The following is a 19680-nucleotide window of genomic DNA, read 5'->3' on the forward strand; positions in this document are numbered from 1 at the left end:
TTTAACCCTCTCCATGAAGCTTAGTAAGGAAAGGGAAGATCCCTCAGCGTGTGGTGCTGGAATTCTAAACCTTTAAAGCACTGGGGAGATGCTCCAGTGCTAATTGAAGCTATCCGAAGGGTACTTTCACTGTCTCATGAGACTGAGCTTTAAATGGGAAGATGAAGTAGGTTTGGATAAATATTTATACTGTGCACTAGCATATGGTGTTGTTGAAGCAGATGCAATTCAGTCTTAGAATTCTTATCTTATACCAACATGTTACTGGTTGTAGAAAAGCATAAATTACACGAGTTGCCATCTGTTTTCAATTACAGCATGAAAACACCGAGGCAGGTTGGTATTTTCCTTTAGCTGTGTTATCGGCTCGCTGCTGAATTTGATAATTACATTAGAGTGAATTCAGAAGAAATGTATTTGGTAATGTGAACACTCAAAAAAAGTTGCTGACAAACTGCTTTCATAGCTTGTCCATAAATAGAGAAGCAGCAGAGCTAAATGCGCATAGCACTGCGTGCAATGAATGCCACTACTGTAGGGCTTGCATATAGATGTATATATGAGTGCCTCATTTTCTGATAGTATTTAATTATAACTGATAACATAAGGGTCCATTCTCCCCCAAAGAAATGTGGAAGCTGTATTCAAGCACCTATGACTTTAGAGAAATCTAATTTTAAGAAATCAGATTTGATATTTTACCGTAAAATCAACTCTGCGTTTGCAAAACCAAAGAAAATTCAAACAAGTTGTAGCTCCGTCTTTCCCTTTATGCAGCTGTAACCAGAACCTCAGATTTTATGTGCTACTATTCATCCCAGAGATTGGAGGGAGTGAGCTGAGGAGAGCAGCCATTAGCCTTGAACGTCTTCTAAGTCATACTCAAAAAGAGTGGTTCTCACATTAGGACATGTTAAGAGCACAGTAAAAACATAACGGTCAACAGTGTCAATGCTTTTATTTTTCTTTCATTTGATCTCTAGTAGAAATCTTTCTAAATGACTCAAAAAAATTAGCAAAGCAGCTGTGTTACTCAGTAGCATGATGATTCAACGGTAGTTGGAAGAGATCAAATATTTGTGAATGTGAAAATACTCAACTCTGCCATCGACACACACACACAAAAAAAGGATTATTGGTTGGTTGTCCTTGACAACTGCTTAACAGCATGGATAGCAGTCACCGTACTTTCCTGATTGATGCATGAACCTCTGCCTGCGCGTTCCTACTCTGTGCCTGCCTTCTCTTTTTGGTCTGTGGTCGTCCTTTGCTCAAGGAGTTTGCTGGTGAGCTGTGGTGATGCCTCTGTAACTGTCCCAAAGTTTCCATTTCCAGTGGATGTGTTTAATTAACCTCAATGAGTACTTCCCAAATTTTTTAGAGTGAGGCCTGTTACCACTTTTCAATAGGTTGGACCTACCCTAAAACTGTGTTACTCTAACTATACTGGGGTTATTGCCACCAAAATTATCATAGTAACAGTTCTACGAGTACTGGGCAGCAAACTGCATTACATCCATCTCCTCTTGTCTGAGCATTTTGTGAATTCAGCCCTCTCACCAAACTAGGGGCTTCTCTTACTGAAGCAAAATGTCATTTTGGGAGCTGCATTCTGTGTCGCTGCCAGAATTTTGTCTGGTTGCCAAAAGGAGATGAGGTTTGGCAAATCTCTCCTGTGCTTTCATTTCAGAATACTACAAGTGCAACAACAGAGTCCTTACGGCCTTGATCATCCTTTGCATTAGCACCGTGTCTTTAGGTTGATTGAAATCATTAAATGTTTTCTCAGCAGTCCCCCTTTCCCCTTGTCGTTGGGAATTCCAGTGTGGCATTGGATGAGCTGTTTATCAGTCTCTCTTGTGCCCCTTCGCCGCACCAGCTCCTCAGTCTGTTTTATTCCTCTTCCATGGTGGAAGCTCTATCATTGTTGGGCCTCTCTGAGTGGCAGGACACTGTCTTAGAGACAGTGGACCACTGGGCTGCTCATTGAACTTGCCCCATGGTGGCCACATGGGAGACACAATTTTGATTTGGATTCTCTTCTTTACCCTGCCACAAACCCTCTGTGCAACTACGTTGACCATTTTCCTAAGAAAATGCATGGATATTCTTGTAAAGTACTGTGGGTGGATGGAAAATGCCAACAAATCTGACATATTGAAACCAGTACAAGTGAAAAAGCCTCCAGGTTTGCAAAAGTTTCCTCGTGTCTCCTGGGGCTGTGGTTCACAGCGTACGGTCTAGGTTTCCCAGTCTCAGAGCAACACGTCGATCCAAATTTACAGACTGGATCTACCAGTGCAGCAATGTTACCTGGGCGCAGGCTCCGCTGAGTTTCAAACTGCAGTTTGCACAACTGTCCTCTTTTCTAAGCCATCCTCCTCCCCGCCCCCACCCCCCTTGAGAGTGTTTGTATTAACTCCAAATACTTTCTTTGTGACATACCGCCCTGCCATCCCTGCCCAGGTTGGCGCTGTTCTGGGGGCAGAGACTTTCTCTTTCCAATGCTACCATATTCCCATCTCCGCTAATCTTTACCAAAACTCTTCTCTGTTTTGCTCTGTTTTCCACTAATAAATCATTAGACTCCAAGTATGACATTCTGGCTCTTTTAAAGCCATGATAAAGCTCCTGGTGTCTTCAGACATGTCAGAATTTCATCCTACATTCCTACTTTTTTCGGTGGATCTCCATTTTTCTGCTTGTTTCCTTGATTTGCCTTGCCTCTTTCCACACAGAGTTGTTTAAAGATCAGTTTGTTTCGAAGACATCTCTTCCGAGGCCCCAGTTGGATGGTTGAGTGAACTCCACCCTCATGCGGATGTCTCCACCAAGTAGATGGGGTGCGGGAGTGCACTTGTGTCAATGGACTTCAGTTCTTCTGAGTCAGTGGGCATAAAATCACCTAAAAAAAATCAGCCAGCTTTATATTGGACAAGAGACTCGGTGCTTCCTGTGTATATCAGGGACTGTTATATCATAAAGAAATCAAAACTCCACATCTGAAGGGTCACCCCCTTGAAGTATAGAAAATATGGGACAGATCCCCTCCCACGCAGACGGGCAGGGCAGCACTCAAACATCACTCCAGCAGGATGTAAACCGTGAGCTACACACACAAAAGAAAACAGAGAAAAATTCTTTTTCTGATTTTCAGTCCTGTTTTTGAACAACAGGACCCGTGTTAGTCACTATGGAGAAAGGAATTAAGGCAGTGGGAATTCCTACATAAAATATAAAAGCACTTGGTTTAGCTTTTTGAGTATAAATTTCACCTTTAACAGCGAATTTCCTTTTTTCCCCTAAACTCACAGGACACAGGTTTAGCAAGGTTTTACTTGCTTATCCCAGGCCTGAATTTTGGCCTGCAGAACAGTATTAGATTTCCAATAACTGTGTGATTTTTTTCTAAAGACTCTTTTAGCAGAGAGAGAGTTTTACTGGGCAATAAAATGACTTTTTTTTTCTTTTTTTACAACAACTGAAACCTTATGCAAATACAGAAAGTTTCATAATACCTCAGAGCTCTTTCTTCTGCATTCACAGCAGTGTGGTTGACATTAGAATGGAACTTGTTTCTAGGCCGGTCACCTAAAATGCTGTCGTGCAGCAAGTGACCTGCTGTACTTGTGTCTGTACATTGGCTCCTTCTCATCAATAGCAAATACAATTTAGAAAAAAAAAATTGTCTGCACGTTTGTAACTGAAGGTCAGTGGATTTTTTAAATTTAGTCCCATTATTTTAGTAAAAAGTAGGTTTAAAAATTCAAGTAAGTGGAGTTGTATGGCAGGATAACCCAGATATCGGAACACCCTGCATTTATGAAAGTGCTTTCTTGATTGTTTCTGAAGTCTTACAGCTGTAGCTATTCAGAGAGAGAGAAAGCAGTCTTGGTTTCAGCTGCACTGTAAAACAGGGCTGTGCTTGTGTTTTGATACAGCTTAAACCGAGATTTAGTGCCAGCCAGAACAGCTGGGATCTTACCCTTGCTCGAGCTTTCTTGGGCTATTGCAGGTCACTCTTAGGTAGCCCAGGCTCTCTGAAGAGAGGATCGTCAGCTGAAAAATTTAGCCCATGGCTGGATTGCTGCAGAATGGCTGAAACTTTAAAAAGAATATCCTATTAAAAAGACATAAAATTAGAGGCCGGTAGAGCAAAATACTGGCATTTTGAACTGCTTTTGCTCTCAGTTGAGGATGAAAAGCATTTCGTATGATTAGGCTTAGTTGCTTGAAGCCTGGAAGGGTTCCTCAGATGCTGCTGGGTTTACAGCATCGTGGCTGCGGCAGCTCCCTGCCCCGAGCGCTTCGGGGATGCGGCTGCTCCCCGGCCGCCTGCTTTGCAGACCCTTCCCCGCGCTTCTCCCTGGCTTGTCTTCTTGCTGCTGCTCGAGACACAAGCTGGGTCCCTTTCATGATATAAGCCAATGATTCGGGAAACACGTTGCGTTAAAGCCAAGGCTCTGTTCAGCTGGTCAAACACAGGGAAAAACAATTGCACTTTTGTCTGTGCAAACAGAGAGCAGCTGTTTGTCTGAAACGGCGCAGACCGTCCCTGCTCATTACAGCCTTGATACCGCGGGGTGCTGAGGGTGCCCTGCGTAGGTCTGGCTGCCCTCGTAACTCCCGTGTCTGGGCTGGTTTAGGGACTGTTTTTCACTAATATGGGCCCTAAATGAACTACGTTTCATTAGTTTAGCTTAATCATATTTGAACTTGTAAGTAAACTGATATATAGTTTTTAAGTTCTTTACTCATTATGTGTGGGTTTTTTTTAGCAACTCTAGTTTAGGTGTAGATATACCAGAAAACAAACAAAAAACAAAAACAAAACCAAAACACTAAAAGGTCAACCCAAGCATAAAAAGACACTATTTCTAAGCTAAGATGGCACCTTCTTCTGCTACTGCTGCAGTAGTTCACCCAGAGCCACCTTTAGCCATTCAAGTTATTTAACATTTTTCAGAGTTGTTCTGTGGTAGGTATCAAATTGCAGTATACAATAAAAATGCTTATAAAGTTAAGCATGCACTCACTGGTTTGCTTTTGTGATGTGGCCCAGTCCAGCTCGGCTTTACCTGTGGGTATTTCCCGCTAGAACTCAGATTCAGTCAGTCATTTTACACACCAATTCCCAATTAGGGCCATGAGAAGCAGTGACCTATATTTCCCTCCTCCCTATTTATGGAAGGTTTGCATTTCAGAGTATTAAGTCCTTACTGTTATTACCCCCCAGGTATCTACAGATAGCTTTAATTGACCTCCGTGAGTAATTCCTGTTCGCTGTGTCGGCGTTTGTCTGATGGCTCAGTCAGTCTGTTGGGGAAACTCTGCCGCCGCAGAGCCAGCGCTTGTGTGCCGACCGAAAGCTGCCCACCCCAAAACAAGAGCTGTTCTCATGGGCTATTAGGTCAGCTCTTTTTCCCCTCTAATTTGTCCACCCTATTTGTGGAGTTTGCGCAGCAATGGTTTCATTCTATTCCCAGTGAAAAAAAAAAAAAAAAAGACTTGAATTCCCATTGATTCCCATCAGTGGGGGAGGAGTGAGACGCGATCTGAACCAATGATGAGACCCTTTCAGAATCTATGACTTAATTTTATATTATGTGAACTATTGTATTATGTCATAATATATATTATTTTATTAGATGTATTTATTATTTTTACATTATGTAGGTTTTATAATATGTTGTTTAATTTCTGATTTTTTTTTTTTAATTAGAGGCCTATGAGTTTGGAATACTATAAAAAATTCAGCTCCTTTTTTAAAATAAAAAAGAAGTATGTAATGAATGTCTGTAATGAACCTACGTAATGAAGCCTTGCTCAGGCAAACCGTCCGTACCAGACCAGAGCCACAGATCAAGATGGAGAGCCAGAGTTATACGCTTATGTCTGTAATTCTGTAAGTGGAGTTGGTTTTCTCTGCTGTGCCTTGTACCATGCTCTGCTGGTACCCAGTTTCTAGCCCGCCGGTGGGACAGTGGGCCAGCTTAACTCTGGTGTAAAGATTGAACAAGAAACGCGTCCCACTAGAGAGAGAATCCTGTGTTTATGCAAGACCTGGATACTTGCCGACTCCCACACCACCCACTCTACAGCCAATTACACATTTGCTAGAGATATTTACAGAGCTGAACACACAGCTGCAATTTATTCTGTTTCATCCAGTAACCTCAGTTATGTTGAAAAGAACATTGCATGATTTTTTAACCTTCCGATGACATGCAGTAGGTTTGGAATTGTTAGGTTCCAGCTTTGATTTACTAATCCTAGCAAGATTGCAGGAATTCTTAAAAAACAAACAAACAAACAAATAAAAGATAAAAATCTAAATGGAAACATAACTTTTAGGACCTCTGATTTTCATCTTTTTCCTCATTCCAGCGCGACAATGTAAAGCTCAGCAGAGTGGGAGCAAATACTTCAGTGCTGCCTGTGTTTGCTTTGATTTAGAAGGTTAGTCTTGCGTCTTAGGCTCCTCCGTGGCAGCACGTTCAGCGTCTCTGTGGCCTGGGCTCTTTGCTGAGCACGGGGATTCCTCTGCTCTATGACTATGGGTTACCTATTAACACAGAGGAGCCCCTGCATCAGCATAAATGCAGGTTGTCTGTGTAAGGGTGTAAAAGACAAAGTTGAGCCCTGCACCCTCTCTCCTCCACTGTTGTTCTTCTGCCTCAGATTTCTCCACGCTTGTTCCTTCTACCCTAATATCTGTCTTGCCATTGATTTCGCTGGGACTTTTAGTTATCTGAAAACTTAAGCTGCAGTTTACCGGTCTGAGCATAATCTACTGCCAGAAAGGCTGGTCCTATCTTCACCTCCTTTTCATCTCCCTCTCTCCCTTTGCCTCCAACCAGATACGTATCTATTGCCTCCTTCCTCCAACCGTGTTGGGCACATCAGGGAACTTATTTTGCCTGGAGACAAGTCCTTTCATTTATTTATTTTTGCTGGCACAAGATTAAAAGGGAGCGGTGCCTGGCTTTGGCACGTTGCTCCCCAGAGCCAGCACAAAGGGACCTCAGGGGAGTGCAGGCACCAAGTCCTGCTACCAACCCTCCTCCCCTTCAGAAGAGGTTTGATAGCAGGATGGCAATTCAGGCCAAGGGCATCTGAAAGTGTTGTGGTGTCCCAGATCAGGTTACTGCTTCAGCGTTTAATAAACAAACCTTTTTTCCCTGTGTTTCTTTTCAAAATAAGATACGTAAGCTCTTTAATTCCTAAGGAGAGGGAAACCTTGTCCTCTGGTGTTGTCACTAAGTGGTTTGTGTACAAACCCATGGCGTGGTGTATGAGGTAGAAGGCGATGATGTGGTAATTAGCTCAGAAGATTTCTTCAAGTGATGTAACAACCAGCAGGGCAAACCTGGATTGTTACTCGCTTGTAAATACTCCCTTTTAAACATTAACTGCAATAAAAAGTAGAAATGGTGCTGATTTTTGTCCATTTGTGACAAAATAACAGCCTTAGATGGGAGTGCTGACTTTCGCTCCTCTCTGAACTCCTTCATGTTTCATATTTAAATTAGATTTAAAAAATGATGCCATGATTTCGATCTGCTTGCTTGAGAGCGCAGCGGTGCTCGGGAGGCGGGAATGGCAGCAGCGGTTCCCAGCATCCCCAGAGGAGCAAGGGGAATGCGGGGGAGGGAAAATCACATTGGAAGCATAACTCTTCCTTTAAAATGTTGGAAGCGTGCATGTCCTCTTCCTCCTCTCTGAAGGCTGAAAGCTGTGTTTCAGATGTTACATTCTTGCAGCACCTAAGCCTTCTCCAAATTTTGCTGAAATCTGCCAGCAAGGCAAGAAAAGCCAAAGTGGATATATCGCCTCTTTAAACAAGCAATGGTAAAGAAGGTATTTCCTTTCTTTGCTTTGCTTTTTCCTTCTCAGTTTCAGCAGGTCAGTAACCTTCACAGGTGAGAGCTGTGGCCATACCACAGGAGTCAACCAGTAAGTGTTCTACCTTAGAACTGGCCCAGAGTTTTAAAAAATATCTATGAAGTGTGGAGAGCTTGATTTGTTGGGTATTCTCCTGAAGACATCTCCAGATCACTGACAATTGCAAAATGTTAATCCTTCAGCCCCACTTTGGGTGGGTGCCTGTAAGGAAGGGTTCTTACTGACAGCACGGCCTGATATTTAATAGAAATCAGGATCTCGCAGGTCTCCTGCAGATTACACATAGAAAATAGACGATTTTGCTAACCAGACGTGAAGAACCTTGCCTCTGGAAGAGCACAGTGAGTTTCAGAATACCATAATGAAACAATTATAAGCTTGAGCTACTCAAACTGGCCAGCTGATCCTTGTCCCTGCAGGATTAGTAGGACATGAAAAACACATTTATTTATAATTACTGAGAGGGTATCTCTGTAACAGAAAAGTAAGCAGGCTGTAATGGATTTAATTTTCATTTTCATTTAGCAAGAAGAAAAGCAAAAGCACTAACATCGGACTATTCTTTTCTTTTTGAAATAGTTATATTGTCGATTCTGCTATCAATTTTATTCTGTAAAATTGTCAAAATATACTTTTCTTTAGACAGCTCTGAAAGAAGTTATACTTAGAAGCTTTTATTTTAGTTCTAGGAAAACTACTGAAGAACTTTCCAGGGTTGAAAATAACTCCTACATTTGCTTGAATTCATCATTTCTATTTGATGCTAGTAAGATTTTTTTTAAAAGATCAAAAAGAAACCAATACATTTTTCCATGTATTTTGGGAACGGCTTGTCTTAAAGTAAAAATTATCTCTGTGACTTTGGCGTCGCACCAGAAGAGAAGAAGAAATAATAGTCAAGGGACTGTGTCCTAAACTATCGGATAACTATATGTAAATCAGTGTGCATGCAAATTATGAACGGAGCGAAGGGTTAAATCCAGTCTGTCTCACGGTGGACAACTGAGCCAGCCCTGATTCACACACAGCTTTCCCAGCAACTGCATGTTTCTGTGCAATGTCCTAATAATTTTTGAAGAACTTCGGTTTCAAAGGGATCTGCTTTGGAGCAGGACGTGGCCCTGGTTTGAGCTGCCAGCTGCTAGAAATCTGTTTCAGATCTGCACAGAGTCCAGGGGTGAAATCCTGTCTGCTCCAGAGCGAGAGATTAATGCAGGGCTGGATTTCACTCTCTCTCTCTCCAGCATTTTTTAAGATTTTCCTTCATGCAGTTGCCACATGTACAGTAATATTCGCACCTTCAATGGAAATGAATTGTTGGCAACGTTTTCAGCATCTCTTTATGCTGTTAACAGCCAATGCCAGAGCAGCTATCAGTGTCAAACAGCCCGTGGAAAACTTGTCGTTTGGTTGACCTTGCTGGTGGTGGAGGAGAAAATTCAAGTGTGCTGGTAGAGACTTTGTGCTTTGCAGTCTTAGACCCTGAGTGGTCCCATTACTGCCCAGATAATTGGATAAAATACTGCTGAAAACCAGTATTTTTGCCACTATCTTTAATGTGTCATTGCATAATCTAGGTTTGTATCCAAGAATTTCAAGCCTACATTGTATTTGGTAACACTGATTTCTTTGGTACCTATTTGATCTGTATTTGTGTTTATGCTCTTTCTTCAAGAGAAGTTAGCAAAAACCCAAAAAGCAGAGTGGATTCCAGATACTGATCCTGATGCTGAAATGTAAATGGCCAGTGATGAACGGTTTGACTCACTGCATCTGTAAAATTAAATACTTTTTTTAGGGCTGTCCCAAAGAACTTTTCAATCTTCACTTAATCCAAAATCTGTGTGGAAATTTCCAGCTTTTCATGATCTGTGAATCTTCTTCTGAGAAGTGTGCCTAGTAACAGAAAGGAAAATTGTTCAGGTTTGGGTTTTTTTAAATATTAAATTGAAAAAAGTCCAGCAAGTGAGGCCTGGCTGCACAAGGACAGGTGACTAAAGCCTATAGTGCAAACAGTGTCTGAATATCCAAGCATGTAGGCTAACGGCCTATCCTCAAATAATATTCCTGTCGCATTCATAAATATTAAGGTCATCCTGATGCAGAACGCTAAGTAAGAATTAGTCACAGGTATGCGATGTTTTTCTTCAATAACTGGTAGTTGCGCAATTCCACGCCCACGCCGGCAGCCGGTCTCTGACATCCCTCGGGAGCATCCCACAGTCATCCTCACCGCAGCCCTTCATCGGCGCTGGCTCCACCTCCACGGGCGATTCTCCCGGCAGGAAAATCAGGGGGTGGGGATGGACATCTCCAGGGCAGCTTGGCAAGACAAAGGAGGGGCCGGCAGCCAAGGCTTGTCGTGGAGGGAAGAGCAATAACCAGTGAGGGGGAGGAAGGGTTGTACAGCTCCAAGTACAGCACAATCCTGATTTTGGCCATGAAATGTTATGGCAACTAATGATAATTCCTCTTCTTGCCATCTTCAGTTTGATGATAAATGGCATGAGAAATCTTTGCAAACTTCTTTAAGCGATAGGTTCCCAGACCCTTTCTGTTCAAACATAAGCCCAAAGTTGAAGTTTTCCTTTTCCTGGGAACACCTGGATTTGGTTAAACCGTCTGTATGTGCCAGTGAAAACCTGCAGAAAGACAGAGGTGCTTTTTCTGCTGTCCCTACTTCTGTGAGCTGCCCTATGCCAAGGTGGCAAATTGAACTACTTAACCATAAATGTTCATTACTGTAACATTTAAATATTCAAAATTAATTCAGGGGGCCTTTTCATTTCAGCGTTACTTTATTTAACTGTTTTGGTTTCTGTGGTTTTTAGATCACCACATCCTGACCAACAAAATGGTCGGAATTTATTCTGGGCTTTGTCATTTCTTGAAGTCTGAGGGATAAAAATGGATGCTTATCTCCTGTCAAGCCCCTTGGAGAGCTATGAGGAAATGAGCAATAAAAGGCTCTTTGAGGCTCTTTTAACTCTAGTTTATTATCTATTATAGTTACTGATGTGTGGAAACCAACAGAGAAATTTTACATGTTTATAGTTACAAAGCCCTTAAGAGCTGTAGCTATGAGCTGAGCACTTAGAGCTTTTTGAAATGTGTTTTTATAAATGTAACATTAAATCATCGTGATTTTGTAAACCATTCTCCTTAAGAAAATTCCTGAGATAATAATATGTGGGTTGATACACTCAATCAGGGCTGGTTTGTGGGTACTCGCTCGCTCTCGCTCATTTTGTAACTCCACCAAGAGAGCAATGCCCAATGAGGGATTTTTTGGGGCAGGATTGATGATGGCCAAAATGCCCGAAGCAGCGCTGCCGCATTGCATTTCCCTTGCTGGATGCAGCGCAGGATGGAAAACCGCGGTGGGCAGAAGAAAACTGGGTGAAAAAAGGCGCTCAGCGTACCAAAGGGCTCAGGTGCAAACGTCTCTCCCCTCGTCAGGACTGGAGGATGCAGGAAATGGCTCCACATTTCTTTATCCCTGAGGGAGCTGGATCTGGAATTTGCAGATACTCAGCCCTGGGGGGCACTGGCCAATTAATGGCCATGGAGAGAGCTTTCTGCCCCCGGCGTGACTGGCTCTTTATTATCATCTCCTGCTCCTCATGGGTCTTTTTGTACAATTTGAGGACAGAAGTACGCCCTTCCGTGCCTTGTCCTCCTCTCCACATTTCTCTTCTCATCTGGCTTGGGTGGACTGTGTGCATCTAATCCTATCCACTGGAAATGGTGAAACTAATAAGCCTTTTGGATCCAGCGCAAAGGACAGCACGAAGGGGGCTGTTCTCAGCCCGTACGCATTGTTGATTAATAATACTGCCCGGGGCATACATTAAAACAAACACACTGAGAACGCAGACGTGTCAACTCTTGTCTTTTGCGTAAGCAATTCACTCTTTGGCATCCAGATTGCTGTTCACTATTGTGGTGCCTGTGTCATCCACATTCACACCATTGCAGCCCTGGTGTGAGTGGTTGGTCTGGAAAGTCTGTTCCTCTGCCGGGGACGTTCCCCGGAGACCCCCGAATGCCCCTGACATGATCCAGCATGCCGATTTATCCATCACACGCTTACATGCCTGTCCTGGCCAAACACGAGTCCCATGCATCGGGATTCCAGTAACTCGAGAAGTCTGAGAATATGCAGCAGTAAAACAAACGTCAGCCATTCAACTTCCAAAAATTGCATTAAGCCAGAAGAGACAATGTTATTTCTGCAGGTCTGTTTTAAATCAACCCAAATATTATTCTGGAGCCAGAGCTATAATTCAGTAAAACTTGATACAACCTTGGAAAGCCATAGAAAGCATCAGGAAATATTGCTGGAAGTTGAGACCTATAGGTACTGCAATAATCTGCATTTTAAACTAAATAGGCATGCCTCTGAAATACTAATTGAGGCACACGGCAGAGGATGATGGGTTACCTTTTCAGCCAATATCCTTAAAATTCAGAAGGTTTTGTCTGCGTGCAAAAACGGAACCATTTTCCCAATGCTACTTGCAGCTGAAATATAGCATATGAACTTATAGGAAAGATACATCCATACTGCCATGGAAGTTGGTTAAGTGGTATTGCTAATTGCCATACTTTGATGATCATTTAGGCTGCCAGTAAGGCTGACTTTCAGGATCTTCAGCTCTGCAGAGGAGTTCTGAGGGTAAGGGCTAAGGTCTGCCCTCCCTTCAGGGACTGCTGCTGCTGCTCGTCCTGTGCAGAGGCTCTAAGGAGCAGAGATTAAAATCATCGGTGGCTTTTTTGATGAAATGTTACACTTTTGGATTGGCTTTGCTTCCTCTATAATTTTCCTTAAATGGAACATCGATAGCTACATTCTGTACATTTTGCACAAATACGAATTGAGTTTCAGCACACGTTTTACTCGAGAGGGAAGGTAACTGACGCACAGAAGTTAAATGACTTGGCTTGCGAGAAAATCTGTTTTAGAGCTAGCATTGGAAGACACCCGAGCTGCTTCCTACCTCTCCTGCGTACATTTCTCTGTTGTGTTTCTGCCTAAATAGGAAAGGTAAAAATATAAAATAAAGCATGAAAATTCCTAGTGTCACTCACTTGATAGCTTCTTTCTTACAGACTCAAGATGACTTATGAGTAACATAACCTTCTAGTGAATGTATTGTTTTCACTGAAACATCAGGATGATATTATTGTTGCTTTAGGCTCCATATTCTTATCATTAAAAACACAGATCTAGACACTACACATTTTTGGCCTTTTTACCAAATACTGTAATATTATGATTAGATACAAAGAAGGCTTAATGTTTTTGAGGAATCAGTAATTTCATCTTTCTTTTCCTCCTCGGTTTTTTACGTTTATGTGACTTTTTCTCTGATTAACTCTTTTAAGATATTCAGTGGTGTTGGTCAGAATATTTCTATCAAGTGTTTCTGGACAGAAAACAGCCTCTGATGATACAAGACTTTCAATGTTTGAATTTGTGATGGCTTTTAAAAACAACATACTAGCATATTTGAAATGAATTTATGAGCCATACTTGCTGAAGAAAATCAAAGCCTGCTCACATAAAAATTAAAAAGAACTAAATCTGTGTAGGAATATCTCCTGAAAATGGCAGTGACATTTTAATCTGTCCTAGCATTGACTTAATCTTCCACGATATTATTTCCTAGAATTTGGATCCTTTGGATTCATGTTGTACCGGTGGAAGTTTTAGCACTGGATCTAGTGAAGTTATCATCCAGACTTTGCCCTAAGCCTGGAAAAATGATCCATATTTTTACTGTGACTACCAAGAGCTGTCTCAAATGGTTTCTATGAAAGTGTTTAAGACAACCTAAGGATAACAGGCTCTTTGCAAAGGCCAAAGAGCTGTCTTGTCCCATATTATTTGAAAAGCACCACTGGTATCAGAAAATATCATTGTTATAAGAAAAAAATCAGTTATGAGAAAAATGATTGATGTAGAACCTCAAAATTCCACAGATTTGAAAGTTGCAGTGATATTTCAAAAAATTTTACAGAAAAATTAACTTTGCAGATTTACTCTAAGAAATGTGTTTTTCCTGAGTGCTGAATGAGATGGTGTGAAGAGTTCTGGAGGTTTTGCATGCCCAAGAGTTGATAGTACATCTGTGTAAATAAGCTTACAAAAAAAGTCTAATACGTAACTTTTTTTGCTGCTCACTTTTCTCCTCAGGTTTGCCAGTTTGTTGTATCTGTCAATGGCCTCAACGTTCTCCACGTTGATTACAGGACAGTGAGCAACCTCATCCTGACTGGCCCTCGAACAATTGTGATGGAAGTGATGGAAGAAATAGAGTCCTGAGAAGGAAAAAAACCCTCTTACTGGATATTTTTGTGAGAGAAATAGCAACAAGCATGGAGCAGCATGACACATGGAAGCAGAACATTGCTGTGTCTAAATAGATGATTTTGCTTTTAGGGGAGGGGGGCTCTCTTTCATTTAACAATAATAGCACGGTGATTATGCTAAGAAGTGAACAATAGATACCAGCATATTTTCACTAAGGACTTTTCTTTGCCTGACGGAGACAAGGCTAAGGTCTTTAGGTTGTCTGTCCAGCCACGTCTGCATGGGTCAGAATGGTTTTCCACCTAAGAGGCCGTGCAGATTTCCTCACAGTCCACCACTGGATCAAAGCACTTCAGGAGATGAAAGAACCAAACACTGTGGGTGTCACAGGTGGTTTGCATGCCATATGTACGTTGGTAAACATCAGCTTTGTCGCAGGAGCACGTGCTGTCATGGTTGCTCTCTCCTTGGGCCGAAGGACAGCTGACTAAATGCTGGCTTGATTGCAATCGAATACAAATGAACTGCAAATGCATGAAAAAAAGGTGTCCATTCTCTGTAGAGGATATTATGGTATGAATGTTTGGGACTGAAAGAATACACGGATTAGTCTAGAAAGACAAATCATGCAAATGGAAAAGCGTGCGGTACTTATACAAAATCTGCCTTTGAAAATCAGGCTTTTTATTTAGATGCCTACACACTCGTTTAGGTGCTCAAGTATAAAACGCTGATTTGGGTTTTTCTTCCTTATCTGTAAAGGAAAGGTGTCTCAGCCTTGCTGTTCATCACTTGAGAGAAATTTTGGACACCTTTATTCCAAGAAGAAGAATAATATTTGGCAGGTTGAAGTGGGAAATTCACAGTGTTAGCACTAGCAATGATCCATCCAGACGCTCCAGACGAGAAAGTACACTTCAAATTGAAGCGATGTACTTGAATGTACATTAAGCTTGTTAGCACTTTCCGATCATCAAATGTTTTGCCAACTACAGACTTGCCACATGAGTTGCATTTGACACTATTACTAATAAAACATTGTATTTAACTGACTCTTACTCTTTTTCCAACAGTAGGATTTCTTCGTTGATGAATCAATGAAACAAATCTTCTTAAAAATGTATATCCAAATTTCATATTCTGCAGAGTTAGGTGACTCCTCAGCTTGATGGTAATTGGATTTCATGGGTTTTATTTGATCTTTGAACTGAATACATACGTCCTTGTCCACAAAAGTATAAATATATATTGCAGACTTTCTCTGCTGTCTAAATTTTACAACTAAAGCTTGACTTTCTATATGAGCATACCACAAATCCTTCAGTTTTGGGGTGGGGAAAGTATTTTTTCCTCAAATAATTTTGAAATATGTTTTGTATTAAAAGTTGTTCTCACTAAAAACATTGCTCTTGCAGTATGTTTTTCACTCACTCGAGCACTTTTACGTCAGAGATACAGCAGGTCTTCAAAATCACATATGCCTGAAGCTTTGTAGGTAGAAGTCCATGTGCTCTCTGTTTCCGATACGGAATATCCATGGTTGATTTTACACCATGAAAACTTCTCGTATGCCACTAGTATGCAGCAGTGCAGGAAGGTATAAAACTGCAGCTGCTAACTTGATACTAACCAGGCAAAAAAAGTGTTTGGAAGATTCTTCCAAAGTGTCATTTAGCATGACAGTTGTTTATCCTTATTGTACCCCCCAAAATTTGTGTACACGTATATAACCCATAGCAGATTATATTCTAGAGTTCATCTAAAATAAATACTTCGGCACGTAATATTATAGGAGACTGTAACAACTGTCGATAGTATCCACTAAGAATGGTTGGAAAAAATCCTGTTGTCCCAAAAATGTGCCAGTATGCTAAATGTTTTTGATTTTGTGAATCCAGGAATGCTTCCCCAAATACTTCTGTTTTCTTTTCTTTTTTTGCCTGGGTTGTTTTGGTGGCTTGGTTAGTATATATTTTGTACCCCATTAAAATATAAATTCTACATGTTAGGCTAGGTTAAATATTAAAATGTGAAGGATTTTCTTAGCAAAATGCTAATGATTCTCTCTAATGCCATCATGGATTCTTCCATCTTACATCTCTTGCCTTAGTTAATATTCTGCTACAAGTTCCCCGTAGCTTACAGATAATTAAGAAACTGGGTCAGAATTTAGCTTAATAATGCATCACAGAGTGCACTTTAGACTTGAGCAAAAAGAGTGGGAATGGGGGCAGGGAGAAATCTGTGCGTATTATTATGTTACAGATTGGAGATGGCATTTTCATTTGCAAGTTACATTAGTCTCTATCACAATTTGAGCACCATTACTTGCCTGCTGTTTAATGGGGATTTCCATATTGTGTTCTCAACTTGATTGGCAATCCGGAATTTAATTAAATCTTTCCCTCTTCAATGCGACAAAGGTATTCAAATTATCCCTGCAGTGAAGTTTTGTAGTTTGGAAAAAAAGGATGCAACGTTAACAATTAAGCTATGAAATGCATCATTTCCAATTAAATTGCAGTTTGGCTGCACATAGTGATACACACCCTCCGAGACAGCCCGCAGGAGGCAGTGTCAAACTCTCATGCGCTTCAGAGGGCACGGAATTTTGAATATAATAGAGCACCTTGCTTCCTGCAAAGTACCAGGGGAAACGTGAGATTACTCACAGAAGTAAGGCATTTCAAGAGATGCATGAATATCACAGTGTGGACTGAAGCAAGAAACCAGAAAGGGTAAAAAAACCCCTGGCATCAGCAATAATAACTTAATTAAAAACACAGGTATATTTGTAAGACTCCCTTATGTGATCACATTTTTGGTTACTACAGATCTTGTGAGATCCTCTAATAAATCTTTATGCCTTAATAACACAGATTAGTGCTACTCCTCTGCACATGTACATTTGCAAGTCATTTATGGAACATCTTTAAGCAATATAATAGTTAATTAAATTCAAGTAGCAGTTAAGCTAATTGGAGCATTAATTCAGTGCAATATTTCTCTTATTTTTCTTCTGTTGTATTTCCTACAAAATGCGTAATTTTGATTATCAAGATCAAACACCATATGTATACTATTCTCTTGGTATTTTCTTTCTTTCCTCGTTATATCCTCACTAATAACATACCAGAGTGGTAGGGATGTGTCAAACACTGTCCCACGGCTACTGGTCTGATGGTCAGCAAGTCCCCCTTAGCGTGGTCCAGACCTCTGAGAAAACTGGATGAATGTAGTTCAGAGAATAATATGAGATCAGAATTTGGGGACAGGGGTGCAGGCTTTGTTGTGCCACTTGGCCTTAGGACCAGAAAATGGTCCCTGTACCAGTGCGATGTATGAACGTAGACAAAGCCAAAGAGTAGTCTGAGGATTAGGAAGAAAAAGAAGGAGTGACTGACCTCTTTCTTCATCTGCACTGACAGCTACGATGCATGGAGGTTTCCTTTTCCTTGTGGATGGAGACAGAATGATCGGTTTATGGGGTAATGCTCTAATAATTTCAGATAACACTGGGAATTAAATACTAACTTTTAATGTTAATTTTGCTAAATAAGAATTATTTTAGAGACAGGAAAAACTGAGACAATATGGTTTGCAAAAATGTTTGCCTAATGCAAGACAGACTGAGAAATCAATTGCTGCAATTATGACCATTTTCTTCACAGTGTATAATTAGAACTAGACCACTTGTATAAGTGAAAAAGCATGTGCATGTCACATGGATAAGTAACGCTAGACCACACCACTCTTCAAACAAAGTGAGAGAACTTCTAACCTCTTACAATAAAACCGCCATTAAAGGTTTCCATAAACCACACTTTTTAAATTTGTCTTTATCTGGTGAGTGATGTGGCTTATGTTTTTCACTTATATGTGCTGCTTATAAAAACAGAAATAGTAACTGCTAATGATAAATTCCTTTTCTATACACACAGTGAAGATAAAAATATCACTGATGTTCCAGAGAAGGTGAGTGATTTTAAACCATTAGATTGCTCTACAAACTTGTACATAAATAAATATTTACACATCCATTTTTAAACTGAGGCATTAACACAAGAGATAATCTAAGAATGTCACAGAATGTCACAGGACTCAATGATACAGTGAATTTATACTATAAAGACGGTGTTTCACATATAGGTAGCCTTTACGCTTTCAATTCCTCAGCTAAATTCAGAAATACTCAGATGGGAATAACTCTAACTGTCAAACTGAATGTCCGCTAGGAAAATGGCTGCTGTTTTGCAGTTAGGTATCCATTCTCGTATTGTTCATGGGAGCTGTGAATTTCCAGTACTGTTGAAACTCAAGTTGCATAAACACACAGTTAAAATTAAAAGCTTATCTTCGAGAGCACGCGTTTGAAGCTGGCACTGTACACGAGGTAGCACAAATCATTGCATTGCCTCTTCTATAAAAATGCTGCCATACAGGCATAGCTTCCCATCCTGTAGCTCTCGCTGAACTTAGAGTATGACAGTTGCCTACTGGCTTTTCTATGGCCTTGTCAAATAATAATCATCATTTCTTTTCAGAATTTGCAGGTGATTAGAGCCACAGGAAATTATCTTATTTTTATGTGCGACTTCTTGCTTCTGTTCCTAAGGCAATTCTACCCACAGGCCTCTACAAAACGGTCTCTAGATTATTGTACGTGGGCAGCTAGTGGTATGGAGGCCACTTCAAAGGGGTATCTACATCGTGCCTGGGCAGCTGAACACCTTCTCTACTGGGAAGTGCTCCCACTGCTCCAGCTGCTGCTGCTGCTGCTGCTGCTACCTGCACCCACGCAGGCCAAGCTGGGGAACACGGTGTAAAGGACAGCCCATGCCCACCAGACGGTTTTGCCTGTAACAGAGATTTATGGACATATTTAATTTTCTTTCCTATTCTTCTACTTCTTTTGCCACCTAGTTAACAGTGGTCCTACTTTCTGCTTCCAGCTCAAAAATTGGTTCTTGAAGGTCTTGGTGACCCTGCTTTCTTTGTCATTTTTGCTAGTTTCTTTTTGAGGGTCTCTGTATCATGATCATCATCATCACTAGCTTTTCATAAATTAGCAATGCTTGTTTATCAAGCCTGAGATTTCAGGAAAATGGGTGAACTGGCTGCTGCTTTATTGTCAAATGATAACTAATATACAAGCAAAGCCTTGAAGTAAGAGAACAAAATAAGGCAAAGTTACTATACTTATAGAATCATAGAATCATCTAGGTTGGAAGGGACCTTTCAGATCATCAAGTCCAATCATAAGCCTAACGCTGCCAAAACCACCACTAAACCATGTCCCTCAGCACCACGTCTACCTGTCTTTTAAATACCTCCAGGGATGGAGATTCCACCACTTCCCTGGGTAGCATGTTCCAAGGCTTGACAACCCTTTCAGTGAAGAAATTTTTCCTAATATCCAATTTAAACCTCCCCTGGCCCAACTTGTTACTTGGGAGAAG

General features: G+C 41.0%; 1 protein-coding gene across 1 annotated transcript in view; it reads left to right on the forward strand.

The window, feature by feature from the left end:
- The window catches only part of DEPTOR (DEP domain containing MTOR interacting protein), a 77444-nt gene extending 61809 nt beyond the window's left edge, over nt 1-15635 (forward strand). The window contains exon 10 of the mRNA XM_063327462.1: nt 14105-15635. Within this exon, the coding sequence (XP_063183532.1) occupies nt 14105-14233 (129 nt within the window). The 3' untranslated portion in view covers nt 14234-15635. The remainder of the gene's footprint in view (nt 1-14104) is intronic.
- The last annotated feature ends 4045 nt before the right edge of the window (nt 15636-19680 follow it).

This window comes from Chroicocephalus ridibundus, chromosome 2 (assembly GCF_963924245.1).
Source record: "Chroicocephalus ridibundus chromosome 2, bChrRid1.1, whole genome shotgun sequence".
Lineage (NCBI taxonomy): Eukaryota > Metazoa > Chordata > Aves > Charadriiformes > Laridae > Chroicocephalus > Chroicocephalus ridibundus.